Source organism: Monodelphis domestica, chromosome 1 (assembly GCF_027887165.1).
Source record: "Monodelphis domestica isolate mMonDom1 chromosome 1, mMonDom1.pri, whole genome shotgun sequence".
NCBI classification, from domain to species: domain Eukaryota; kingdom Metazoa; phylum Chordata; class Mammalia; order Didelphimorphia; family Didelphidae; genus Monodelphis; species Monodelphis domestica.
This window is the reverse complement of record NC_077227.1, coordinates 388,519,337-388,547,200: the sequence shown is the minus strand read 5'-3', so window position 1 is coordinate 388,547,200 and position 27,864 is coordinate 388,519,337. Positions and strand designations below refer to the sequence as shown.

The 27,864-nt window shown below is 39.8% G+C and overlaps 1 protein-coding gene across 2 annotated transcripts in view; it reads left to right on the top strand.

Annotated features, from left to right (window-relative positions):
• Positions 1-27,864, top strand: part of CLTB (clathrin light chain B) — a 40,374-nt gene that overhangs the window by 7,112 nt on the left and 5,398 nt on the right. Inside the window, exons 2-5 of one of the 2 annotated variants that reach the window (XM_001370928.4) lie at positions 10,701-10,747; positions 23,401-23,518; positions 23,778-23,889; positions 24,844-24,897. In XM_001370928.4, coding sequence (XP_001370965.1) covers positions 10,701-10,747; positions 23,401-23,518; positions 23,778-23,889; positions 24,844-24,897 — 331 coding nt within the window. The remainder of the gene's footprint in view (positions 1-10,700; positions 10,748-23,400; positions 23,519-23,777; positions 23,890-24,843; positions 24,898-27,864) is intronic. The other variant, XM_001370955.4, reaches the window with a different exon arrangement.

Genomic DNA, 27,864 nt, shown 5'->3' with positions numbered 1-27,864 from the left:
TTACCCAAGTTCATGGCAGTGACTGACTTTAAATGCAGCCCTCTTTGTACTGCACCACCCTCACTTGCTCTCTGTGCTTTCTTCTCTGAGTAGCTCCTTGAACTGAATTGCAGAGAATTAAATTGAATTGAATCAAGACTGAATTGAGATGAATCAAACTAAACAGAACGGACTTGACAAATAACATTGGTTTTGAAATCAGAGAATCTAGGTTCAAATCCTGCTTCTGCTACTTGAGTGACTCTGAGTCTTTGTTTCTTTCCCTGTCAAAGGAAAGATTTGGACTAAATTATCTCTGCAGTCCCTTCTAGCACTGACTTCTAAAAACTGAATCAAATGCCAGTATCTCTACATGGCAAGAGAAGCCTTCCCAGCAATGAAACCAATCTCATATATTCTTTGGTTGTCCACTCTTTTGTTTGAAATTGGAACATTGGAGCTGAAATCTCCACTCAAAGACTAGCTGTGTGACTATATGTCTCTTTCCCTCTCTGAGTCATAGTTTTCTGTAGAGCGAGAATAATAGTACTGACACAACCTACCTCACAGAATTAATTAAGGGTGCTGGTGGGCATCACATCACAGCATGGGGAGTGAATGGATGGAGTTCTGCAAGATCCTGAGTGTGACACTGTATGCTGTGTACCATCAGTGGTCGATTTCTTGCCATCACACCATCATTCCCTGGAAGGCATAAAACACTGCAAACATTTTCCAAATATAAAATTTAAAACTAGATGGATTAGATGAGCATAGGGCCCTTTAAACTCTAGAGTTATAGAATTCTATTAGTCTCTGTCATGGGAAAGGAGTTTCACTAGACAGTATTAACTAGTAGAATTGGAAGGCCACGTAGAGGACATCAAATGCAACTTCCTACTTGGATAGTGTCTTTTGTGGTTCAGTTGTTTCAGTCGTGTCTGACTCTTTGTGACCCCATTTAGAATTTTCTTGACAAAAAATCTGGAGTAGTTTGTCCATTTACATATGAGGAAACTGAGGTCGACAGGGTAAAGTGACTTGCCCATGGTCACATAGGTACTAAGTATCTAAAACTGGATTTGAACTCAGGTTTTCTTGACTTCAGGCTTGGCACGCTAGCCACTGTGCCACCTACCTGCCCAGATAGTGTCTTAGTCCCTTCTTAAAGCAGCCCTGGTAGATAGTGATTTAACTGCTTTTTGAGCACTACAAGTGGTAAGGGGTTCCTTCCCTCATGATGAAGCAAATTTTATGTTTGAACAGTTCTGATTGTTAAAGAAGTTATTCCTTATGTTGGGCTAAACTCATCCCTGCAACTTCAATGAAGCATTTTGCCATCTGTAGGCACGATGGAGAAGTCTTCTCTAGTTACCATGTAATGGTTAATATTTATATATATTTATATAACACTTTATTTGCTATAGTCCTTGTATGGACTATCTTATGTCTCATGTTAAACTCACAACAACCCTGGGAGGTAGGGGCTATTATTATCCCCATTTTATGGATGAGGAAACTGAGGCAAGCAGAGGTTTAAGTGACTTGACTAGTGTTCTGCAACCTATTAAATGTCTAAGGCAGAATTGATTCAAATTCAGCTCTTTCCAACTCCAGGTAGCACCTCTGTTCACTGTCGGCTAGCTGCCACCACATGGACAGCTCTTCAAACATTTGAAGACAGTAATCATGTATATCTCCCAGGTCTGGTCTTCTCTTTTCCAGGCTAGATATCTCTAATTCCTTCAACAGATCCTGGATTAGTTGGACAAGGACATATACAGTAGCCACCACTAAAGACCTCCCACTAAGGTGATGAAATCATTCAACTCATTCTAAATCTACCTCCTCGTGGCTACATATCTCTATCTCATCCACAAGGAGGTCCTGAGACACTTCATCCAGTATCATGTCTTGATCTCGAAACCTTTGACCCATCTCAGTCACCCACCTCTGGACTCACTTTATTTTGTTATTGTCCCTCTTAAAATGGGGCACCCAGATTGAACACAGCCCTCCAGCCATAGCAAGGCACATAATCACTTTCCCTGTTCTAGACACTGTGCTTCTATTTATGCAGCCCAAGATCACATTAAATTTATTGGGGGCTGTGTCACGCTGTTGACTCATTCTGAGCTTGCAGTCTACTAAAATCCCTAGATATCTTTCACATGAGCTTTGGCCTAGCTGTGCCTCCCCCATCCAGTACTTAATGTAGCTGGTTTTTTAAATCTTCATGTTTGATTTTTTATCAACGCCTTCTGTTTTTAGATTATATTCATTTCTCAAGAAAGCATTTCCTTACAACAAAGTGGTTTAAGAGAAAAAGAAAAAAACATTCAACAAAGTCACTCTGTTAGTGTAGAATTTTATGTGAATTTTCTTTTCATTAACATTCTCCTCTGATGCTTCATCCTGGTAGGTGACCCTGGCATCTTGCAGGCTATGCAGATGGGACATGAACTCTTTTTTGTGTGTGTGGTTCAACATTTTATTTTTTTATTTTTTTTAACATAAACATTATTTTATTTGGTCATTTTCAAACATTATTCATTAGAAACAAATATCATTTTCTTTTCTCCCCTTCTCTTCTTCCCCTCCCCCACATTGTCGATGCATGATGGGACATGAACTCTTGGCGGGTCCTGTAATTCTGGAAAGGCTTTATATAAAGAAACAGCAAAATTGTACTCTTAAGAACTAGCCTAGCCAAATTCAGAGAAGCCTGTCACTGAATTGACTGCTGCTATGATTTTTTTTTTTACTATTACAACTCCCACAGATCAGGTACCAAGTCATAGAGGGCTTTCAGTCTGCACCAGTGGAAAATATCCACACTAATGGAATTGCAGATCTCAGAAGTACTCAAGGGAGCAGCACAGTGCCAGGCCTGGAGTCGGAAAGACATGGGTTCAAATGTGATATCGGACACTTCCTAGCTGTGTGACCCTGGGCAAGTCACTTAACCCCATTTCACTAGTCATTGCCCTTCTATCTTACAGTTGTTACTAGGACAGAAAGCAAGGGGATTTTTTAAGTACTCAAAAGTAGGATTTTACATTGATATTAATTTTCATCTTGTTAGATTCATGCCCTTATATTAGATTATCAAGAGGCTTTTATGTCCTTATTCTGTCATTTAAACTGTTAGATATTTCTTGCAACTTTTGTATATTCCCCAAACTGGATGTGCATTCCACTTGGGTTTTTATTCAAGCCATTAATAAAAATGTTCAACAAAACATTTGGAAACCTCTCTCTGCAGAGTCATTAATTCATCAATCACCATTTTGGGGGTCAATTATTCAACTAGTTCACAATCTCCCTATTTGTGTTTTGACTCGGACTGTAACTCTTCATCTTCTCCACAGGCAGAATGAGAAGCCTTGTCAAATACCTTGCTAAAATCAAGATACTCTGTATATTTGGACTTGCCCTTCTTAGTACAGTCACTCTTCTCAAACTACAATGCGTTGACATTGTAAAAATAAAATGACACAGTCATTTTAGAATTCATTAAGCTTATGACCTTATTCATGTAAATACTCCCTCCCATAGTACAGATGGTGGCCCATCCCTGCTCTTAGGGATCACTGTGTGATTCTTGTCCATAATCTCTCTTAAATCCCTCATAAGTGATCCGCTCAAGTCCTGAAGAATGCTCTCTGGGCCCTTATTTTAGGGGAGCAAAGTGCTTTATATGCATTTTCTCATTTGATTGTCATCTCATCTCTAAACTCTATACTCCTCTTAGTCTTTTAAAATTTTGTTGGCATTAGTTTAGTACTTGAACTGTCCATTATCCCCTGCTAAATGAACAGACTACCTCCTTTGCTGATCATAAAATTCCTGAATAATATTTTGCATGTCACTTACTGCCTATGAATTTTAAAAACAAAATGAATCAGGTATAACTTATTTTTATTGAACTCATATTGATTCTTAGAGATTTCTTCTCTCTTGATAAATCCTTGCAAACAATCTCCTTAATAATTTGTTCCACAAGTTTGCTTAGGATAAACATTATCTTCATCAATCTATAGTTTCTGGAATGTATCTCTTCCTCCCTAGCCCCCACCACCAACTTTTGAAAATCAGGCCCTCATTGGCTTGTTCTTTGGTATCTCTCCCATTCTCTACGATTCCTCAGCAATCACTAACAGCTGTGCCATGTTCACGGCTGCAAGTTCTTTCAGGACCCTGGGATTTCATTTGTTTGGGCTTGCCAATGTGATCTCATTTAGAATATATCAATACTTTCTTTTTCTCACCTAACTTGAATTTCAGTTCTATCTGGTTTTGAATACCAGCTCCACCTCTCTGAGATATACGACCAGAGACAAATCTCTTAGTTCAATAATAATAATAATAATAATAATAATATCTAACATGTTTAAAGGGCTTACTATATGTGGACTGTGCTAAGTGCTTTCTAATTAGCTCATTTGATCCTCACAACAACCCTGGGTAGTAAGTGCTATTATTATCCCCAATTTTCAGTTGAGCTGAGGCAAACAGAGGTTATGTGACTTTCCCAGGGTCACCCAGCTAGTAAGTGACTGAATGTGAACTCAGGCTTTTCAGACTTCAGGCCCAGCACCTATCTCCTGTATGAACTATGTGGTCTGCCTTTACTGGGTCATTGTGGAAATCAAATGAGATAGATGATGTATGTAAAATATTTTGTATACATAGTTAAATGTCAGACTATGAAGAATTCATAGAAACTTGAGAAGACCTGATGAACTAATATAGAATGGAATAGTTCATTCTGGACTTTTGCCACCTTGACACTGTTCTGTGATAATTTTCTACTCCTTTTTTCCCATTTTAAATCTGAGACTCCTGAATGCCCATTCTGCCTCACTAAGATCATTCCTATATTATCAGAATTTAGTTTTCGAAAGTCCCTCTTACTTCTCCTATCTTCTCATTTAGAATCTTCGCACATGGGTTCTTACTCTTCATTTCTCTAAACCTTTTGAAGTCTGCTTAACTAAAAGGAACATGTCCAGGGGCAGCTAGGTGGCCAAATGAATAGAGCACCAGGCTTAGAGAAGAGAGGTCCTATCTTCAAATTTGACCTCAGACTCTTCCTAGCTGTGTTTCTCTGGGCAAGTCACTTAACTCCAATTGCCTAACGCTTACTGCTTATCGACCTTGGAACTGATACTTAGTATTAATTCTAAGACAGAAGTAAGGGTTTAAAAAAAAAAAAGGTACACGTCTGACCATTCCTAGCACCCTCCTTCTTGCCATTCATAGTAATCAAGAACTCTTATGCAGAAATTCTGAATAAGAAGGTAGATGAATGTATGTGGATGTGGAAGTATATATCCAATGATGGAGTAACTCAAAAGCTGATCATGGGATCTAACCTAGGCAGCAATCATTTTTTATTGATTTCATTTTTCCAGTGTGTGTGTGTGTGTGATCCACAGGAGACAGAGAGAAAGTAAGAAAGGAGAAAGTTGGAAAACAGATGTAGTTTTCTGTCCTACCTTAGAAAATACTCTAGAAAAACAGTTCATTTCCTAACTGGCTATGTAGAGATTCTATTCTGATGCCTTTGTATCTCTCAGCAGGGAGTTAGTGACTAGCATTTCCTTCCTGGACCAGCTGTTGATTTACTTCTACTTGGGAACAGCTAGTACTAGTTCTTCAGAAAACTCTATAGAAGAAAATTTTACTTGTTGCATTACTCTGATAGTTCAGAGTATATTTTATAGATTCACACATGTGTATATGCATATATGTGTATGTACATGTATATACTTATACACATATGTGGGTATATATGAGCGCACATACATGGACACAGTGTGTATGCATTGGTTTGTTAGCCTCTTGGTACTGATTTTCATAGATTCTTCCATCCTGCCTTAGAACTCTTCATTTTCTTTCATTAAATTGGAACACTGGGAGTCATTCCTCAACCTCCTGAAGAAGGGAGATTAGTTTGAATTTATAACTCCATGGGGTGGATGCTATGGCAGGTGAAAGATGAAATGATTGAGGAAATAAGATTCAAGCTTGAGAGCGTTTTGATTTATTAAGCAATGCTGCTAGTTGCCCTACAAATTGGGACAAGTAGACTTCCTGAGCTTTGGCACTTGACCCCAAATATAGGGAGAGACAGACTTTATACATTAAAAACAATCAGAAAAGACCTATTACTTAAAAGAAAACAATTAACCAGGACATTACAAAATAATCTTATATCTAATTGGAGGAAAGATTAGGGCCTTTACAAATTGGGAGGAGGGGAGCCAACAGGTGTAATTCCCTGAAATCAGAAAAAAAGGTGTCCTACTCCCTTTAAGTATTTGTATACAGTCAAAGAAACATGGAAACAATAACTAATCGATCAGTGCAGGCTCACTTTTCAGATAAGACATATGAGTTGCTTGAGATGTACAGTTGTGAGAAAACTCCTTGCATCAGTCTTTGGATCTGACTGGGTTTCTGGTCAGCATAACTTAAGTCCTTAGCTAAGGATCTCTAAGGAGCAGGTAGAGGTAGTCTAGCTTCCCAGCCACTCAGGAATAGATTCAAAAAAATGCAACAAAATCCTCTCATACTTCCAACAGATGAATACAGTTTTCTTAAAAGACAGAAGTTGGACTAGACCCATTATTGAATAGAAAGAGAGTTGAGCTGGATTCAAAACTGAGTCACAAGATGGGACCAGAAAGGTTCATTCAATTCCCACTACTACTCGGTATTCTAATCACCTCAGTTTTCTCAGTGCCTCTAACAAGAAAACAAGCGGAGCTCAAACCCTTCCCTGGAAGAGTTCCTTTGGTTTTTCTTTTGTCGATATCCATACTTTCTGATGCCTTCCCTCTCCCTTGCTTACCTGCCTATTTGCTGCTGCCAGGATCCTAGGAATGCTGCCCCTCCCATGTCACTCCCTGAGAACATATAGTCAGGTTTGGCAATCGGTATCAATTTGTTCAGTTATGAGTCAGCTTGGCCTTTTTTTAAACTTTTTTTTTCAATTACATGTAGAAACAATTTTTGACAATTGTTCTCTGACATTCTGTGATTCAGATTTTCTCTCTCCCTCCCTTACCCCCCTCTAAGGCAGAAAATGGTTTGGTATAGGCTATACCAGTGCTTTCATGAAATACGTATTTCTATATTCCCCATGTATCACACATACAATAAAAATGCATAAAGGAAATGAAATGAAAGATGAGCCAAGTCTTCTTGAGGATTGAACAAACTTAATCAGGAAACATACAAAGATCACTCATTCACCTCTTCCCACTCCTTTTGCCTGATTGCTCAATGTGAGTAGAGCAGGACTTCTCCCATAATAATCATGCTGTGTGTGTGTGCGCGCGTGTGCGTGTGCACACGTGCCAGCACATGCAACCTACCCTCTGAGCCTGCCCGTATGTCACTGTGCACCTTCTTCAGGGAATCCTTATAACAGTCTGAATTGTTCCTCTTGACATTGGTGATTAAATTTGCCCCTTAGGACCAAAGCTGGCCACTTGCTCATTTGTTATAATTGATCATGTCCATCATAATAATAACTGCTTATTAATACTTTAACACTTCATAATAGTAATGGGTCAGGAGCCTTCACCCTCCCTCCCTACACATTGCCTGACAGAGATGATATTCACATTTATTGGTTGAACAGGAAGTTACTAACTAAAATCTTTCCTGTAAGGTGGAGAACCACTGAGCCTTACTATCTGCCCTAACACACTCCAAACCACCAGGCACTGGCATCTACTGATCCACCTGAAGTACCCCTAGGTCATGCCATCCATCCTATAGTTGAACCCTTAGGATCACTGCTTTGCAATTGAACTTTCCCTTGTATCCTCCAGTTAGAACATGAGCTCCTTGAAAGAAGGGATTGTCTCACTTTTTGGTTTGTATTTGCTTTTTTCTTTGCCTATAGCAAGCTCTTAATAAATTTTTTTCATTCATTCATTTTTTTGCTTTTTATTGCCCTTTTTAAGATCCTAAGTTACTATTAGATTATAAACTTCAATTTCAACATTTATTGAGTATCTAATCAGAAATTTAGGTATTGGGATTTTTTTTAGGAGAGGGTCAAAATCTATGACTTCACATGTACGGAATTCATCAAAACAATCGCTACTGATGCAACTCTGAAATTCCTTTAACTTACAGTCTTAGAGATCTGCCAAAGGCACTTACAGTTTAAATGTCCTGCCTAGGGACACACAGCTAGTATGTACCCAAGACAGGATCTGAATTAAAGCTTTCCCAACAAAGTCATGCATCTTAGGCATCGGGGATACAATCAGGAGCATGCTGGTAAATGTTTAACAACCAGCTCTCTGGGGGAAAAATGTTGTATATGATATATTTTTAAACTTAATCCACATTATTAACTTTTTCTCCATTACTTAAGTCCAGATAATTTTTTAAAAAACAATAAATCAGGGGGCAGCTGGATGGCTCAGTGGACTGAGAGCCAAGCCTAGAGTTAGGAGGTCCTGGATTCAAAATCTGGCCTCAGATACTTCCTAGCTGTGTGACCCTGGGCAAATCACTTAATCCCCATTACCTAGACCTTACTACTCTTCTGCCTTGGAACCAATACACAGTATTGGTTCTAAGATAGAAGGTAAGGGTTAAAAAAAAAATAAATCAAGCCTTAATTTTTTGGTAGCATTTACTGATTCCAGGATATAAATGTTTATACTGTAAAAATTAAATTTTAATAGTTTGACTATAATATATGAAGATTATAAATAATAATGGTGGTTGCCAAATCAAAGTAATATTGCTCAAAGTCAAAATGACTTTAATAGCTTTTATTTACAAAAGAGGTAGAAAAGGTGAAAGCAGAGATACAAAGGGGTAAAGAAATAATGCTCTGGTGCTCAACTCAGCCGGGACTTGTTGACCTTCAACTGGAATTAAACTCTCTCCAGAAGACAGGAAGGGAAAGTCAGCTATCCACTCACCCAAGTTCCCTCCAAGAGGCAGGTCAAGACAATGACTTGAGCTGAAGGTGACTCTTGAGGTTGACTTTCTTCTTTGAGCCGACATTCTTCTTGAAGCTGACTTCCTTCTTGAAGTCCAACTCCTTCTTCAAGCTGACTTCCTTCTTGGAGTTGGCTTTTTTAGCCCCAGAAATTCAGGACCTTTTATAGTAGTTTCTTGTCCCTTCCCCTTTTCACAAGGGCCAATCACAGCTTCCAAATTGCCCAGCACTGCCCAGAGGGCAGAGTTTGAAGGAACCACTGCTCATCTTCTAACTCAAAAGTAACTGAAAAAGAGTTCAGATTCCTGGCTGAGTGAGGTGTGAATTCTCATTTCCTAGCTGATTGGGTTGAAAGGGTGTAGAGCTCCTCCACCTAGTGCTAAGTAGGGTGTTCAAGCTTTTGTTGATTCAATTCAAAAGTAGACAAAGGAGAGTTAATCCTGTTTTCACAATCTAGTGATTATGTTAAGGGTAATTTTAGGGTTGAGACTGAATGTAAATGTAGTTGGTTGCCAGGGATTTAATTTCTAAATCCCAATGAAACACTCAAGTCAGAATTAAATATGATAGTTTATTTACAATAGAAGAAAGAGATTAGGAGTGAGAGAGAGGAAAAAGAATCTAAACTGCTCCTGCCTGGGCTGAGCCAGGCAGGAGTTCAGAGGCCAAGGGGGGTCTCCCCTGAAAGTCAAGGGAAAGGGGAGTCAGTCTTATCACTCACCATGTGACCCTCTCAAGGAAGCCATCTTGAGTTCCAGGGTCAACTCCACCAAAACCCTCTCCCCAAAGGAAGTGATGTGAAATATAAAGGCAGTTCTTTACATCACTTCCTGTGTCTCACATGTGCCAATGGTGGCTTAAGCTTGGCTTAGGATAGCCCAGGGGTCAGTCAGTTGTTTCTGATTTGTCACTTGCTAGCACATGCCAGTCATAGGCCTTCCTCCCCAACACTTAATCCTTAAGTGTGGGTGTATACATTCCTGGGTGCTAGACTAAGCAAAATGGAGAAAATCTAAAATTCACAATTACCTCTGTAGGGGTACTTAAGTTATTGTTAACCAAAGTATTAACTAAAAAAAAAATAGACAAAGGGAATAAAGGATTCCCTTTCACAAGGGTAAATTCAGAGAGAACAAAGAATTCCCTTTTATAATATTGAAAACTTAGTTGGCTCCAGCACATCTTTGAATACAATGACAAAAATATTAAATGTCCCCACCTTCAAAGAGTTTACATTACTTTGGGAGTTCAGGAAACATGGCATATTTAACATTGTATCTCCTACTGTGCTCTTTGAACACTAAGTGCTGAATAGCTGTTTCTTAATCAATTGATTAAAGGAACCAGAGGTGATAGGTCAGACAGCTATTATTGTCACTATCTATAAGATGGGGAAACATTCTCAGAGACATTAAGAGACTTGCTCATAGTCACACAGCTCTGAAGTATCAGAATGCTGGGCCTATGTTGGTGTTTATTGTCTATAAAAGGCTTATTTCCTTATTGATTATACTATATCACACGTCATTTTTTGTTGAGGCTAAATAAAGATTAGAACAACATTTGGGAGGCATATGAATGCATTCATGGGCCCCTTGCTGTACCTCCTTAGCTCTCAGTGGTCTTTGACTCACAGTTTGGCAATCACAATGCTATAAAATGCTAGAATGGGCTGAGCTCATCATTCTGACCAGCAAAAAGTGAATAAATAAATAATTGTGTCTTCTCTTTCCCTTTTTAGCTGGTATTATGGACATGGGGACTACAGTCAATGGAGATATGTTCCAGGTAAGTAAATTACCATGCTAGGGGTAAGGAAAGTTTCCAGGGTGCTGGTGTTCTGGGTTTAAACTTCTCTTTCAGGTCTATCCCTTTAAAGAGTGACAGGGGAAAAAAATAATAAAATAAAGAGTAGAAGGAGCTCTTTCCTTCCTCAGGAGCTTCTTCATTCACTAATAATCATCAAAGGTTGGGGGGAGTAGTGTTTCAGAACCATTTGATCAGAAATGTGTCTAGTCATCCCCGTCTGGACCTGGTTCTCTTCAGTGGCTACCACTTCTGTAACCTGACCTCTTGACATTCCGCAACAACCTCTTGATCCCCACAGATACCCATGAACCAGTAGGGACTCCACCAATCAATCAACCACATTTATTGAATACCTACTTTCTGCCAAGTATTGTGCTAAGTACTGAGGATACAGAGACCAAAATGAAAGAGTTCTTGCTCTCTGGGAGGTACATAGGGAGACGATATGTATGTATATAAGTGTATACAAAATGTACCAGGGCCATTTGGGAAGAAGGCAAGCACCAGTAGGAGGGTGATTGGGAAAGGCCTCATATAGAAGTTAGCTCGGGCTGAGCACTGAAGATAAGGGGGGGTTCTAAGAGGCTAAAATGAGAAGGGAGTGCAATTTTGATGTGAAAGACAGTCTTTACAAAAGCACAAGACATGAAATGGAATGTCACGTATGATAAACTGCAAAAAGACTAGTTTGGCCAAATTGAAGAGTATATGAGGGGGCAACTAGGTAGCTCAGTGGATTGAGAGCCAGACCTAAAGATGGGAGGTCCTGGGTTCATATCTGACCTCAGACACTTCCTAGCTGTATGACCCTGGACAAGTCACTTAATCCCCATTGCCTAGCCCTTACCACTCTTCTGTCTTAGAACCACTACACAGTATTGATTCTAAGACAGAAGGTAAGGTTTAAAAAAAAAAAGAGCGCATGGATACAAGTAATTTAAAATAAGGCTATTAAGGTATATTGGGATTAGACTATAAAGGGTTTTAAGAATGAAACAGAGGACTTAATATTTGACTCTAGAGGAAGTAATAGGGAGCCACTGGAATTTATTGAGTAGGGGGAGTGTCATGGTTAGATCCAGGCCTTAGGAATAGCACTGTGGCACGCCTGGGTAGGATAAATTATAGAGGGGAGAAATGTGAGACAAAGAAATTAATTAGGAGATTTAATAATAATCTTGGTGTCAGGTGAAGAATTATTAGAGGAATTAATAGAAATTTTTCTGGGCCTGGGCTCTCAAAATCAGGGTCTGGAATTTTAGATCTAAGACCCTTTTGTTGTTGTTCAATTGTTTTCAGTCATTTCTGACTCTTCAAGACCCCATTTAGGGTTTTCTTGGTAAAGATACTAGAATGATTTGCTATTTCATTTCTAGCTCACTTTACAGATAAGGAAAATGAGGCAAACAGGGTTGAGTGACATACCCAGAGTTGTACAGCTATAAAGTGTCTGAAACTAGATTTGAACTGATGTATCTTCCTGACTATAGGCCTATCTACTGTGTCACCTACCACCCCATAAGACCCTAGAAGCTATTTTCTGTAGTAAATTTAGATGAGCAATTTTCAATTTCAAGTTCATTCCTGGACTTTGCTACATAAAAAAATTAACATTGGGTCAAGTTACCCTTTTAAGTCTTTGTAAAATGGAGCTAAGATGTTCATTTCTCATTCATGTTAAGATCTTGAGTTTCAGTAAATGGCTCAGTGGATTGAGAGCAAGGTCTAGAGATGAGAGGTTCTGGTTTCAAATCTGGCCTCAAACACATCCTAGCTATGTGACCCTGGGCAAGTCACTTAACCACACCATTGCCTAGCCCTGACCACTCTTCTGCCTTGGAACCAATACACAGTATTGATTCTAAGACAAAGGGAAAAGGTTTTTAAAATATATACATATGTATTATATACTTGAAAAGTAAACTGTACATAATAAAGACTTGCAATTTCACATACAATCTTTTCTTTCTGTTCTAGTGCATGCTAATTTTCAATTAGAGATATGGTCACTTGGGTGTTCTCTGGGCTCATTTCTAAGCCAGAGATGGAGAGAAAGAAAGAGAAAGGGAGGGAGTACGAGAGATAGACAGAGACAGGGAGTCAAAGAGAAACACACATATACACACATATAAGAGAAAGAGAGAACTCTTCCTCCCCAAAAAACCTCTGTTAAACTTACACATATATATTTAGTAGTAGTAGGACACTGTAAAAAGATATCTATCCTTCATTTTATCTACCACACCATGCTTTCCCCCATTTCTGGAGTTATCAGTTTCTGTATATCTAAGGGATATTATTTTTTGTTCACATCTATGATTTCATAAGTGTGAGGAACTCCTCATGTGAAAAGTCTCTCCAGCAATAAAGATCAACTTTTATATTACTTAGAGTCTTAGATCAGGAGTTTTAAACTTTTTTTTAATGGATTCCTTTGGTAGTCTGGTGAAATTTATGGATCCCTTCTAAGAATAATAATTGTTTCTTTGTTAAATTTCAGTTAGATGTCAATGAAAATAAAGGTGTCATTTTTTTTCATCCAAGTTAACATACCCTCATCCCACTGAAATTTCTGTACTCAGGGACAGCAAGTGACTCAGTGGATTGAGATCCAGGCCTAGAGATGAGAGGTCCTGGTTTCAAATCTGGCCTAAGACATTCTTTATCTTTGTGATCTTGGCAAGTCACTTAGTCCAAATTGCCTATCCCTTACCACTCTTCTGCCTTGGAAGCAATACTTAGTACTGATTCCAAGATGAAAGGTAATGGTTTAAAAAATATATATCCATGTTCCCTAGGTTAAGAACCCCTGCAATCAATGAAAATCTGCCTTCTCTCTCTACTACTTAGTTCCTTCTCTATCACCAAGCAAGAAAAACAAAACTTTTGTTACCAATATGTATTGTCAATCAAAAACAAATTTCTGTATTGGTCACCTCCAAAAACTGTCTCAATTTGCATTATGTGTCCATCATGAGTCAGAAAATGGGGACCATGTTATATCATGTTTCCCCCTGGTATCATTTTTGGTTATCATTAGAGTTGTTAAAGTCTTTCAGTTGTTTGTCTTTACCATTTTGTTATCGTATAAATTTTTCTCCTGGTTCTGCCCACTTCACTGTAAGTTTTTATTATACAAGTCTTTCTTTAAATGCAATTCCTTCATGTAATAAAGACATATCCAGAGCCACAGCATTGGATAGGATAGATGCAAATGTACAAGTAAGAATGGGGTATTTCAACTTGATTACAGCATGATTTCATTCATATTCCATAATTTGATTTTCCATACCCCAGCTGATGGTCACTCCCATCAATTTCCAATATTTTATCATCACAGAAAGAACTAGTCTAAATGTTTTTTGCATATCCCTGCAATTTGTTTTATTTAGAATTAATCTATCTTACTCTACCTTCTCTCTTATTCCCCACCTCTCCTTCCTCCTCTTTCCATGTTTATCTGTTGAATGAAACAATTTCTGTATCCAATTGTTGGTGGATATTCCATCTTTTGACCAATTCAAATGAGAATGATATTTGTGTCACCCTCTCCCTCCACTCCTTCCTTCATATTGCATAAACTGCTACTTGCACATCTTCATTTTGTGAGGCTTCCCCTTGCTTTTTCTTTCCCCTTTTAGTGTATTCCTCTTTCCTTCCCTTTTCATTCTTCCTTTTGGTCATGAAAACATAACAATCACTCTCAGACCATCTCACTAATTAGATTCCCTCTATCCTTGATGTTGCTAATAGGGTTCATCAGGGATTTATATATCATTTCCCCATATTAGAATATGAATAGTTTGCCTTTATTTAGTCCCTGATTAATGTTTGTTCATGTTTATAACTCCTATTTGCATTTCAGAATTCTATGTATCTTGTCATTAGCAATGGTTAAAAGTGCACTAATTTATTAAAAATCCTTTTTTAAAAAATTTGTAACAAGTTTTGAGGAGTGAGTTAATTTTCCTCTATAGACCTATATGCATTGCTTTCTGGAATATTGTATTCCAAATTTTCTGCTTCTTTATAGAGATGGCTGCCAAATCACATGTAATTCTTCTCTGTGGTACTTCAATTCTTTCTTGCTGGAAGCTTGCAGTATTTCTCTTTGACCTGGAAAACATTTTGATTATGACATTTCTGGAAATTTTCATTTGGTGTTTTTTTTTTTAGAAGTAATTTATAAATTCTTTTTATTTCTACTTTGCCATCTAATTCTAAGAGATTTGAGCAGTTTTCTTTCATGATTTCTTAAAATAAGATGTCTAGACTCTTTTTTTAGGCATAGCATTCAGAGTTCAATGAGTCTTACATTTGTTTTCTCCTCAATTTGTTTTCCTTGTCAGTTGTTTTTGTTATGAGATACCGTACATTTTTTATTTATTTTCAGTTTTTTGACTTTGTCTTACTATTTGTGTCCCATGAAGTCATTGGATTTTATCTGGTCCATTCAAATTTCCAGGGAGCTTGTTGCTGGGCAAGATTATATATGTCTTTTGCTAAGCTGTTAATTCTTCTCCAATTCTGTTTTCCCGTGGTTCTCATTTTCTGTCCTTCTCTCCCCCCACCCCCGCCCTAAACATACTCATTTCATTTATAAAATGAAAACTCTTACTTCATTTCTTCTAGGAAGTCTAGCTGAATTTTTATCCAAGCTGGGTTTTTTTGTTGAGTCTCCTTCTTCTGGATTGTTTCTTGAATGTCTTTTACTTTTTTTTATGTTAGGAATTTTATTGTTTTATTTGCTCATTTTTCTAGCCTACTCCCTGTCTTTGACTTTGGACTTTATGTTAGTAGTCATGCCCTAAGTACTTCTGGAGGAAATCTCTTGAGTGAGATTTTGTTCATTTCATCTTGCTGCTGCTTTCTTTGGGTATTGAGTGTAATGTTATTCAAGAAATTTTAAAGGACAGTTTAGACTGAATCCCTGAAAGATTTAGTACTGTGAAGGTGGTTTGATCCATTTTAGAATCTTCTCATCTAAGCTCTGCCTGTTCCTGACCTGAGTTATAGGTCTGAGTAACACACCTGTGGTCTTTCTCCTGGTCAGAAAACTGCTGCTGGACTCAGCTAGCTAAAAAGGTCTGCTGGTTTAGAGTGATAGAGCTGCACGCTCTCATCTGTTCTGGAATTCCAGTCCTGCTTATTCTACTATAGGATTCAGACCAGACTACAGACTGTCATTAAAACCTAGTTCTGATTCTAGAGACAGAGCCTTTAGTTACTCCTTGCTTCCAACCTTGATCTTTCCTTAGTGTGCAGCCTAGCACTCATAACTGTTTCAAGATCTCAGCCTCTCCCTGAAAGACTCCATCCAGCTATTGCTGGTCAGACCCTGTCTCCTGTGTCCATAGATCTCTGTGTCTGTCTCCCTCTGCTGACTTGTATTGGGAAAATGACTCCCAATGATTTTTTTTTCTTGTATGTCTTGAGCAGAATTTGGTCTGGTGTGTACTGTAGACCTGTTTGGAACACTTATGGTAGAATTTCTTCCTGCTTCTCCACCATTTTGGCTCTCATGACTTGCTCGTGGTATATATCTAGTAGGAAGGACTTAATTTCAAAGCTTCCTGATTCCCGGTCTAACCCTTTATTCAGTATTTTGCATTGTATCAATGAAGAAATATGAGAATCCTCCCCCTTTCTCCCCCACTTTTTTGTAGAAGTGGGAATTCATAGGTGTAAAATACTGCATATAATATGTCTTTTTTTTTTATACATTGGTTAATTTTATAAGCCTTTTTTTCTTTCTTCTACTTAAAATAAAAACTAAGGTATGACTCTCCGGAAAGGGTTGGGACAGGGATATAGTGGCAAATGTAAGTGATATTAAAACAAAAGAGATCAATAATTTTTTTAAAAGTCTACAATACGGCCATGGGTCTGTGTGCAGAGACATGTATAGTCAATAAAGTAGGGGCTTCCCTTTTCAAGGAAGGAAAATAATGATGTCTCCAGAAAAGTACTGTTATAATGTTTATGTGTGAATAAATCCCACTGTTTTTTAGACAGATTGTATATGGAATGCCCCTCTAATAGAATCTATACTCCTTAGGGGTAAGGTGGGTTTTTTTTTTGTTGTTGTTGTATCCCCTGCACATAGCTCAGGACTTTGGACTTTTTAGGTTTTTAAGATTTGTGATTTTGTCAACATAGGAGATTCCCAGTGTAGGTGAAATTTTCATCACCAAAGAAGACAACTTGTCTCTAAACTTGTAATCATAGAGCACTAAAAGGTAAGGCGATTTGTTCATGGGGCTAGACTCAAACCCAGCTCTTCCTGATTCCAAGGCTAGAATTCTATCCACTGGTTCACTTTGCCTTGAACATAATAAGCACTCAATGCATGTCTATTAAATGGAATTGAACTGTTGAACACATAGCCATCAGGGATTAATTCTATTGTTAGAGGTGCCACCTAGGACCATTATGGCTTCAGTACATCTTTCATGAGTAGTCTAGTAAGCAGTCTTCTAATACACTCAATTGCCTGAGTTTGAGCCCCTTAATAAGAATGCTTTAGTGATTCTCATCTCCTTTGCCTAGCTTTGAGAAACTTATTGTACAGATAAGAATACTGAGTCCCACAAAGGGAATTTCCACCACATAATTCTTCCTTTATCCTACTCATATCCCTTGATACTTGGACTTGACTGTCTGGACATCATTGCCATCTTCTTTAGAAAGCCTAACCCTCAGCCCCAACATAATAGAAAGGAAGATTTGACCTTGGGCTAAATAAAGGGTGACCTTACTTTGGTTCAAAGAGTTAACTACATACATCTCCTGCCCAGGAGCCACTGAGGTTGCCATGGAAATCTTTTAGACCCTATTCTTAGCATCCAGTCTCCTTGGAGATTTGCACTTGCTGGGTCCAGTTCATTTTGAGTTGTCATAGGCCTTAGCGGCCTCTGTATGCCTATGCATAGAAGAGTGCAGCACTCCCTTCTGTTGCCAGGCAGGAAGACAAGATCTCAGTGAAGGTAGTAGGCTTCTTAACATCATACTGCTTGGACTTTTAATTTTTCAGCTTCCTTTAAAATCACTAGGAGAACCATTTCATCTCAGTTCACAACAGTTAATCCTGCCAAAAACTTCACTAGACTGAACTGGAAGGGTTGTGTAGAGCCAGGCAAGAGTACAGTATAGTGAATTCCACAGATGTGGGGAAATAAAAACTTAGAGAGGTTCAGTGACTTGTCTGAAATGTAAAAGTTAAAATTAATGGTTGGACAATGATTATATGAAATTATGTGGTTCTCAGTATTTATTATATCTTGAGTCAGAAATTTATTTACAAATATATACACATAGAGAAGAAACAATAAAGAAGAGAAATGTGAAGGGGTTCAAGAAGTTATCTATCCTATTAACCTAAATGTTTTGCTCAGGGTCTGCTTAATCTAGGCAGAGATTAATTAGCTCTCAACCAGGAAGGCTGGTAGTGAGTAACCACACAGTCTCCTCCAAGATGGAAGCTAGTCTCTCCAGAAGCTAGGAAAGGAGTCAGCTTTTCACTTACCCAACGAAGCAGTCCAGGAGTCAGACTCCTTGAAGCCTAGCTCCAAGACCACGATGCCTCAGTCTCCAGTGAAGCTACCTCGAAGACTATCTCCAACTAGAAGACTATCTCCAGAAGACAATCCCTTCAGACTATCTTCTCAAAGACAATCTGCCTTGAAGGAGTTTGGGGCTTGCTTTTTATGGTGACTTCTTGTCCCTTCCCCTCTTCACAGTTTCCAAATTGTCTGGAACTGCCCAGGGGGCAGTGTCTTCTTACAGAAAAAGAATGGTTGCCATAAACTGTGATTGCAAAAATATGGTTTTCAAGACTGTGAATTGCCCAAACTGTAAAGATAATTTTTGGCATCTTGATTTTATATCAAAAATAAGTGGTCGCCATGGGAAAAATCCCAAATATGAAATACCCAAGTCAGCTGGGTTTTATGGAGATTTTAATTAATATAAATGAAGAAATTAAGGGAAAGGGGAGAGACAGAGTAAGAGGAAATAATAGGAAAAAGCTAGGGCCTAGGCCTTTCTCTTTAAGAGAGAAACTAAGTTAGTCTTTAATCACTCACCACAAGATCTTTCCAAGCAAAACTCTAGTGTTCAGAGACACCAGCTCCTATTCAGCTTCCAAAGCTGAACTAAATCGAACTACTTTGAACTGGTTCAGACAGCTCCTTTTTTTTTTTTTTAAACCCTTACCTTCTGTCTTGGAGTCAATACTGTGTATTGGCTCCAAGGCAGAAGAGTGGTAAGGGCTAGGCAATGGGGGTCAAGTGACTTGCCCAGGGTCACACAGCTGGGAAGTGTCTGAGGTCAGATTTGAACCTAGGACCTCCCATCTCTAGGTCTGGCTCTCAATCCACTGAGCTACCCAGCTGCCCCCTAGACAGCTCCTTTTAAAGAGAATTTTCTCCTATGTCACCTCCCCTAAATTTTCACATCTACCAATCACAGTATCAGTTTTCCAAAAGACTGACCATTCTTAATTCACATCTTGTTATCACCTTCTCTGGGTAGACTAAAACTTCTAAGTATTTCACACCTCTTTGCTAAGGTTGTCCCTTGCAAGTTGCCTGACCTTTTAGTGATTAATTTGACCTTCATAGGTACTTAGCACCCTTTTGTATTAGATCTAAAAATAGACCTAGCTTAAGGGCTTGGCCTCACTATAAGTATGGGTTGGAGGGGGCAGCTGGGTAGCTCAGTGGATTGAGAGCCAGGCCTAGAGGCGGGAGGTCCTAGGTTCAAATCTGGCCTCAACCACTTCCTAGCTGTGTGACCCTGGGCAAGTCACTTGACCCCCATTGCCTGGCCCTTGCCACTCTTCTGCCTTGGAGCCAATACACAGTATTGACTCTAAGACAGAAGGTAAGGGTTAAAAAAAAAAAGTATGGGTTGGGGACTTTTTTCATTGTTCAGTAAGGAGTTTTACAACTTTATCTTCCCCTTAAGGTATGCCTACATATGGGTGGAGTAAGGTTAAGTTCTCAATACATTCCTGACCAAGTACCTGCATTGTTTAAATGGGGAATAACCTAACCAAATCATCTAAGGTTAGAGTCTGATAAATTTTAAGATTCACAGTCTGTAGGATCAAATTCTCATCTTCTGAAGGTTAAGTTCTCATCAAAAAGATTCACAGATTCCCACTGATTGAATTTCTAAGGATGTGAATTCTCTTAAGTACCTTGCTAGCTTCTCACCTAGTACTAAATAGGTCATTTAAACTTAAAATTTAAAAGTAGACAAGGGGGAATTAATTCTGTCTTCAGTCTAGTGAGATAGCAAGCAGGGGTACTTAAGAGTGTTAACTCAGGATAGACAATAGAGTAAAGAATCCTTCTTTCAAAACAAATCACAGAAGTTAAAAGAAGGTCATTGAAATATATTTTTGCATTGCACAGAAGAGAACAGAAGGAAAGCCAGAAGGAACCACTGATAAATAGCACATCTTTGAAAATAATAAATAGATTGAAATTATTATATTCTTGGTGGCAGCTAGATGATTCAGTGGGTTGAAAACTAGGCCTGGAGACAGGAGGTTTGGGGTTCAAATTTGACCTCAGACATTTCCTACTTGTGTCACCTGGGAAAGTCACTTAACCCCCGTTGCCTAGCCCTTACCACTCTTCCGCCAATTGATTCTAAGACAGAAGGTAAAGTGATAAAAAAAATAGGTATTCAAGAATAAAAATATATCTTATATACTTGAAAAGTAAACTGTACATACTAGAGCCTTGCAGTTTCATATATAAGATATATTTTTTCTAGTGCATGTATTTAGAAGTGCTCATTTTCATTGGCATTTAATAAGTTTGAAATTTTAAAAATGGGGAAAAAAGCTCGTCACATAGGTGGTAAGTGGCAAAGTCAAGCTCTAAACACTGGTCTTTTACCTCCAAATCTGCTATTCTTTTCCCTGTACCATGCTATGCCTTCTCTAGAGGGCTAGCTTTCTTGTGAGAGAAATGGATTGGACTTATTCTGCTTTGTCCCAGGGGCAGAGTTCTTGCAGGCATGACTGATTCTTCATGGCCACATTTAGGGTTCATGCAAAGATACTAGAATGGTTTGCCATTTCCTTCTCTAGCTCATTTTATAGATGAGGAAGCTGAGGCAAATAGGTTAAGTAATTTGCCCAAGATCACATAGCTAGCAAATGTCTGAGACCAGATTTGAACTCAGACCCTCTTGACTCCAGGGCCAGTGCTCTATCCACTGTGCCACCTCACTACCCTCAATGTCAGGGGAGAGAACTGGGAGCATTTTGGAGAGTAGGTAGGTGGTCAGGAAAGAAGAGTTACACAGAGGTATATTTCTACTAGTTGTAAAATTTCTGCTTCAGGTAAGGAAACTGAGGCTGGGAGATTAAGTGATTTGCACATTATTTCCTGCAACATACACAGCAGTGTAGACAAACTAGTTTTCTTGCTGTTCCTCATACCCACTTTTCAGTCTCTTGACTTCATCTTTTTTTCCTCAGATGGCCTCCCTCCTCATCTCTAGAATTCCTAGTTTCTTTTAGCCTAAGTTCAAGTACCTCCATCTATTCAAGGCCTTTTTCAGATCCCCCTAGTTGCTAGTGTCACCTTTTCCCTGTGCCCCCCCCATTACTTTTTATTTCTTTTATTCATAGATACATATGTGCATACCATTTCCTTTGAAACCTTGAGATTATAAAGTCAATTCCTTTGAGCCATTTTCAATTTTGGCTCTTTTCTCCCAGTGTATCTACTGTACTTGGCACATGCTGAAGAAGATGTTTAATAAATGCTTTTTGAGAAATGGTATAGCAACAAACATCTATAATTCAGCTCCTGGAGAGATTGGTTGAGTTATGGATTGATTGTATAATCTAAGGCCTTGAGGTTAAAATGAGCAAGAGAAAACAGAGAATTACATTGGAAAATAAGCAAATAACCCAGATGTAAGGTGATAAGGGCCTGGACTATAGTGATGGCAGTGTATTCAAGAGGTGTCGCAAAGGTGAAACCAATGGGCTTTGGCAACAGATTGGATATGGGAGGAGGTGGGGAAGGAGAGAGAGTGAGGAGTCCAAGATGACTCCCGGTTTGTGAGCCTGAAGGAATGGGAAGAGGGGGTTGCCCTCCAGTTATAGGGAAGTTAAGAGGTGAAGGGGGTAGGAGAGGAGAAGGTAATGAGTTTAAGATGTCTATTGGACATCCAGTTTGAGAAGTCTGAAAGGCAACTGGAGATACAAGATTGGAGATTAGCAAAGAGAACACTGTAATGTTACATATGGCCCATTCATCAGAGATTGTGCAAACCATGATAGGAGAGTTGTAGTATTTCAAAGAGTAGCCCCTCTGCCTCATTTGCCACACCCTGACCAGAAACTAACCCCGAGGTAGAAGAGACATGAAAGGAATGTTGTCTAAAAATGGAAAGTATTATGTTAGCTCAAAGAGACTAGGGAGGAGGTCTATAAGGGCCTGGTAACCCTAACTTGCTAGACTGAGGTGGCCTTAGAGCCATAAATAGATCTTAGACTAATGTGGGGCTGGTTTCTTTCAGTGGTCATTACTCTTAGTTGCTTACCTGACCATCCCTGAGTAGCTGTTTAACCCCTCCTGCCACCCACAATAACACATGGAGCAGTGAGGTCACCCCAAGGAGATGCAAAAGATGAGAACCTCAAGCCCTAACCCAGGGAAAGAGACATTCATGCATAGGGCAGGGTTGGGTCAACCATAAGGGACTGAAGTTCTCTACATATCAGACCCCACATAAAAGCCCTTATTCACTGTATGCAGAGATATCTAGCTCTGTGATAACCCTATTTTTTTTTTTAAGATTTTCTTTTTCTCAAATAATAAAAATCTGAGATCCTTGAGCCTTTTGCTCCCAGGGCTGCAGACAGTTGACAGCTATGAAAATTGTAAGCCACTTAGGTAGTATAGAGGATAGAGTCTTGGTCCCCAAATCAGGAAGATTTGAGTTCAAATCCTGTCTCTGTCATTTACTAGCTATGTATGTGACTTTGACCAAGTTATTTAAACTCTCTCTGCCTCAGTATACTTAACTATAAAACGGATATAAAAATAGTATTGCTGATGGTTGTTGGGAGGGACAAATGAAATATTTATAAAGTATGTAAGCACAGTACCTAGAATATAATGGGCACATAAGTGTCTCTTTCCTTCTTCTTCCACTCCCTCCGTCTTTTCTTTCCTTCCTTCCTCCCTCCCTTCCTTTCTCCTTCCTTTCCTTCTTTCCTTCCCTCCTTCCTTCATTCCTTTCTCCTTCCCTCTTTCCTTCCTTCATTCTTTTCTCCCTCCTTTCCTTCCTTCCTTTCCTCCTTCCCTCCTTCCAGGGGTCCTTAAGCTTGGGTAGACCTTTATGAAGTCCACAAAGGACCAAAGAAGGAAGCCTGTTTATGGGGGGCTCCCATGGGACAGTCCCAGGTAGGGGAAGCCTCTCTACATTTTCCCTTCACCCCAGGAATTAACCTATATCTCTAAGGAGTGTCTAAAAAGGGTGGCAGGTTATCCCATCTGTAGAATGAGATTGGACTTGATGACCTTCAAAGTCTCTTCCAATGCTAAAATGATGGGCTTAGATATATGTATTTTTATATGTGTGCAAATCTCTTCTAGGAAGCCAATGGTCCTTCAGATGGCTATGCTGCTGTGGCCCAGGCAGATAGGCTGAGTCAGGAACCAGAGAGCATCAGAAAATGGAGAGAGGAGCAGAAGAAACGGCTGCAAGAGCTGGGTGAGGGTAGCAGGCAGTTGCATGGGGCCTGACTGTTTTGTCCACCTCTGGCTAGAGCACTGAGAATTGGAGGGCATGGGGTGCCTGGATATATACTAAGTGGGTTTTTATGTCCCAAGTCAGTCCAGGTGCACTGATCTTCCCTGGGGAATCAGGTGAGGGCAGGAAAAGTAAAGGGAGGGATTTGCAGAGAGAAGATGGGCTTCAGCCTGTACCACTTCAGCCTCAACCTGTACTCAGTCTCCTGTTTGGGCTACAGATGCAGCTTCGAAGGTGACTGAGCAAGAGTGGCGGGAGAAGGCAAAGAAGGATCTGGAAGAATGGAATGTGAGACAGAATGAGCAGATGGAGAAAAACAAAGTCAGCAACAGGTATGAGGCACAAAAGGCATTGGGGGGAAGAGCTCAAGGGAACAGGGAATGTTTGGGGGGAGGAAAATTTGGGAGAGGGCAATGAGAATGCAGGGAGGTATGTCAAAGTTGGGGAAGTAGGGTAAAGGGGCAGGAAATATTTGGGAAGGTGGAAGAATTTGAGGATCTGGTTAAGACGACACAGGGGTATCTGCAGGGCATGAAATATTGGGAGGGCTGAGTTGGGAGAGTAGTAGATACTTAAGAGAGTGAGGGTAAGAGGGAAAAGGGTATTCAAGAGTGAGGTGTAAGGGTGATGGTGGGAATGCAAAATATATTTGGGAAGAAGGGGATTTCTGGGAGGGCAAAGGGTATTTGGGAAGGCAGAGAGGCCTTGAAAACATGTGGCTTTCTATTCTAATCAGTAAAACAGCTTCCCTGGCCCCTTACTATCTCCAACCCTATTACAAATGGTCTTGTCTCTCTTTGAAGACTCTCACAGCTCGTTCCAGACATTCAAATATACATCCTCTCCCTGCCCAGTAGTGAGCTGGGATCTGGCCACTGTTTGAAGTTAGCCTGGTTGTCTGATAGTCTCTGAGGACAAAACCCTGCCCTGCCACAAAGCTAGGAACAGCTTAGGACCCTACTAGACCAGGATGCACCTGTGGGGAGCTCAGACACATAGTTTTGGGATCTCTTCTTCTATACCTATGCTCCCTTCCAGGGTTGCCTGCTTTAACTCTTAACTGAAAGGAAAAGATTTTCTTTGACCCTTTCTTTCTTCTTTCTTTTGTTCCTATTAAGGGCTATATGTAGCCCTGCTGCCTTCCCAAATGGGCCTGATGCTTCTAACGTCTCTTGGGCTTTAATGCACTAATGTTGTTTTTCTTTCTCTTTAACCCTTTTGCCTGCCTGTCTTTCTTCTGTCATCCTGGCTTCCTCTGCTTACTGTCCTCTGCCTTTCCCCTCAAGGATCGCTGACAAAGCATTCTACCAGCAACCAGATGCCGACATCATAGGTTACGTGTACGTGTCTCCTTTGCTTACCTGCCCCAGGGGAAGCCTGGAGTGAGAGCAGTGTGTTCGGTCAGGCTATCAACTGAATTACTCCCTGGCCACAACTAGCTGGTGGTTCCCAGTGTCCCAGAGCCTGGAAAGTCAGAGAAGCAAGACTGAGACAGTATGGGAAGGTGTAATCCCACTCCAAGTTGATGAAATCTAATAATAATAGTGATATAAGGACTATACCAGTGGTTTCATGTTTATAAGTAACTAGTAGAGGAGAAAACTCCCTCTAACAAGGCAGGATGACAACTCCTCTGCAACTTAGGGAGTTTTAGGAAGTTACATACTTGCCCAGAGTCACAGACGGTATTAACCAAGAAATGGGATCTAAATCCTGGGCTCCCTGGCTCTGGGGCCAGTTATCTATCCCCACATCAATAATGCCTGTAAAACAATGATAATAATGATGGTTAATGGAGATAAAAAGAGAAGAGTTTCCATTTTTAGAGTACTTTAAGATTCATACAGGGCTCTCAGCTTTCCTCAAAATAGCCCTGTGATGCAGGTTAAAGTTCCATGTCTCTCAGGGTCTTTGGCGCAGCAAGATAACTGTGAGAGTCAAAGGGCAGCCCAGTGGGAAATACTGCATGACCTCTTTTGCTTGGATCAAGAGCAAACTAGGGAGAGAAAGACCTTGGTAGGGAGAGGGTCTGTGATGGGACACCCTGGGGCTCTTCTTGGAGCTGTTCTCTTCAATATTTTTATCAGTCACCTGGACAAAGACATGGATGGAATGCTAAATAAATTTTCAAATGGACAAACTTGAAAGGATAGCTAATAGTCAATAATTAGTTAATAAGCACTTAAGTGACCATCAAGCAGATACTATGCTGAGTGCTGGAGACACAAAGAGAGATAAAAAAATAATCCCTGTTCTCAAGGAACTCACTGTCTAATGTGGAAGACACTATGAGGAACGTTATGTACAAGCAAATCATCTACATGATGAAGTGGAAGTACTCAACATAGGGAAGGCACTAGCATTAAGGGGGATTGGAAAAGACTTCCTGTAGAGGATAGAATTCTAGGTGGGAAGGAAAACAGGGAAGCCAGCAAGAAAGGATGAAGCAGAAGTATATTCCAGGCATTTTCATTGGAAGATGGAGTTTCTTGTTCAAGGACCAGCAAGGAGGCCAGTGTCCTTGGACTGCAGAGTACTGTGGGGGGATGTAAAGTATAAAAAGACTGGAAAGGTAAGGGGCATGCTATTAAAGGCTTCCAAAGCCAAATAGGGAATTTTATATCTGATCCTAGAAATGACAGGGATCCACTAGAATTTATTGAGTTGGGGGAGGAGGGGAAGTAGCTGGTGGAGAGTTAGATCTGGTTTTAGTTGGTGTACTTTGACTTGGCTGAATGAAGGGTGGATTGGAGTGACTATTTCAGTAGTTCAGGTGTGAAGTGACGAGGGCCTGCACCAGGGCTGGTGGCAATATCAAAGAAGAGAAGTATATGAGAAATATTCCAAAGATGAAATCAATAGGCCTTGCCCACAAATTAGATATGGAAGATAACAGAGACTAAGGAGTCCAGGATGACACCCAGATCAGCTTGGGTGACTGGATGTTGCTACTTTCAATGAATGGTAATAGCCAAGTTACGAAGATGAGAGGGTTTAGGGGGTGGAGTGGGAATTGAACTGTTTTGGATATGTTGAATTTAAGATGTCAAGGAGACACCTAGCTCAAGTTGTTCAATAAGCAGTTGGAAATGTGAGACTGGAGATCATCAGAGAGGTTTTTGTTGTTGAGTCATTTCAGTCCTTTCTTCAAAACCCTTTTGGGATTTTGTTTGTTTTTAAACCCTTACCTTCTCTCTTGGAATCAATACTGTATATTGGTTCCAAGGCAGAAGAGTGGTAAGGGCTAGGCAATGGGGACTAAGTGACCTGCCCAGGGTCACACATCTGGGAAGTGTCTGAGGCCAGATTTGAACCTAAGACCTCTCATCTCTAGGCCAGGCTCTCAATCTACTGAGCTACCCAGCTGCCCCCCATTTGGGGTTTTCTTGACAGAGATACTGGAGTGATTTGCTATTTCCTTCTCCAACTCATTTTACAGAGGAGGAAACTGAGGCAAACAGGGTGAAGTAACATGCCCAAGGTCACACAGCTAGTAAATTGGAGGTCAGATTTGAACCCAGGTCCTCCTGCCTCTAGGCCTGGTGCTCTGTCCATTGGGCAGAGCTACCTCTCAGAGAGGTTAGGGTTAGATAAGTAGATCTGGGCATCAAGGAATCTAAATAGTGTCTAGAATGAGGCAAATATGATAGTTCCCCTGACTGCTTCAGTCATATCACAATTGGAGTATTGTATCCAGTTCTAAGTATTTTATTTTAAGAAGGATATTGATAATTTGGAGCACATTGGGGTGGGAATGGCAAGATACTGGGAGGATAAGAAGACTGGAGAACAAGATATTTAAGAATTGGGTGAAGGAATTGGGAGATATTTAGCTTTGAGATATGGGGAACATTATTGCTGCCTTTCAAAATTTGAAGGGCTATTATATTACTGTTATGTGAATATTCATTCTGCTTGGCCTTTGGACAGAACTAGGAGCAATGGATAGAAGTTGTAAAGAGGAAGATTTTGTCTGACTATAGGGAAAATAGTGCTCTAACAAGCAGAGATGTCTAAAAGTGGAATTAACTATTTGATGCTCCCCATCCCTGGTGGTCTTTAAGAAAAGGATGGATGGCCACTTAACAGAGTTGTTATAGAGGAAGTTCTTTTTCAGATATAGGTTGGCCTCAATGAGGCCTCTTTTAGCTCTGAAATTCCAATATTATATGAAACCAGTAATAAGGAACTTGGGACCAGAAGCTTTTCTCAGCTTAAGAAAACAGAGCACCATCAAATGTAAAGGATATGATAAACTAGATAGAATAGATAAGAGGCTTTAGCTAAGGTTTAGGGAAAATTTCCCG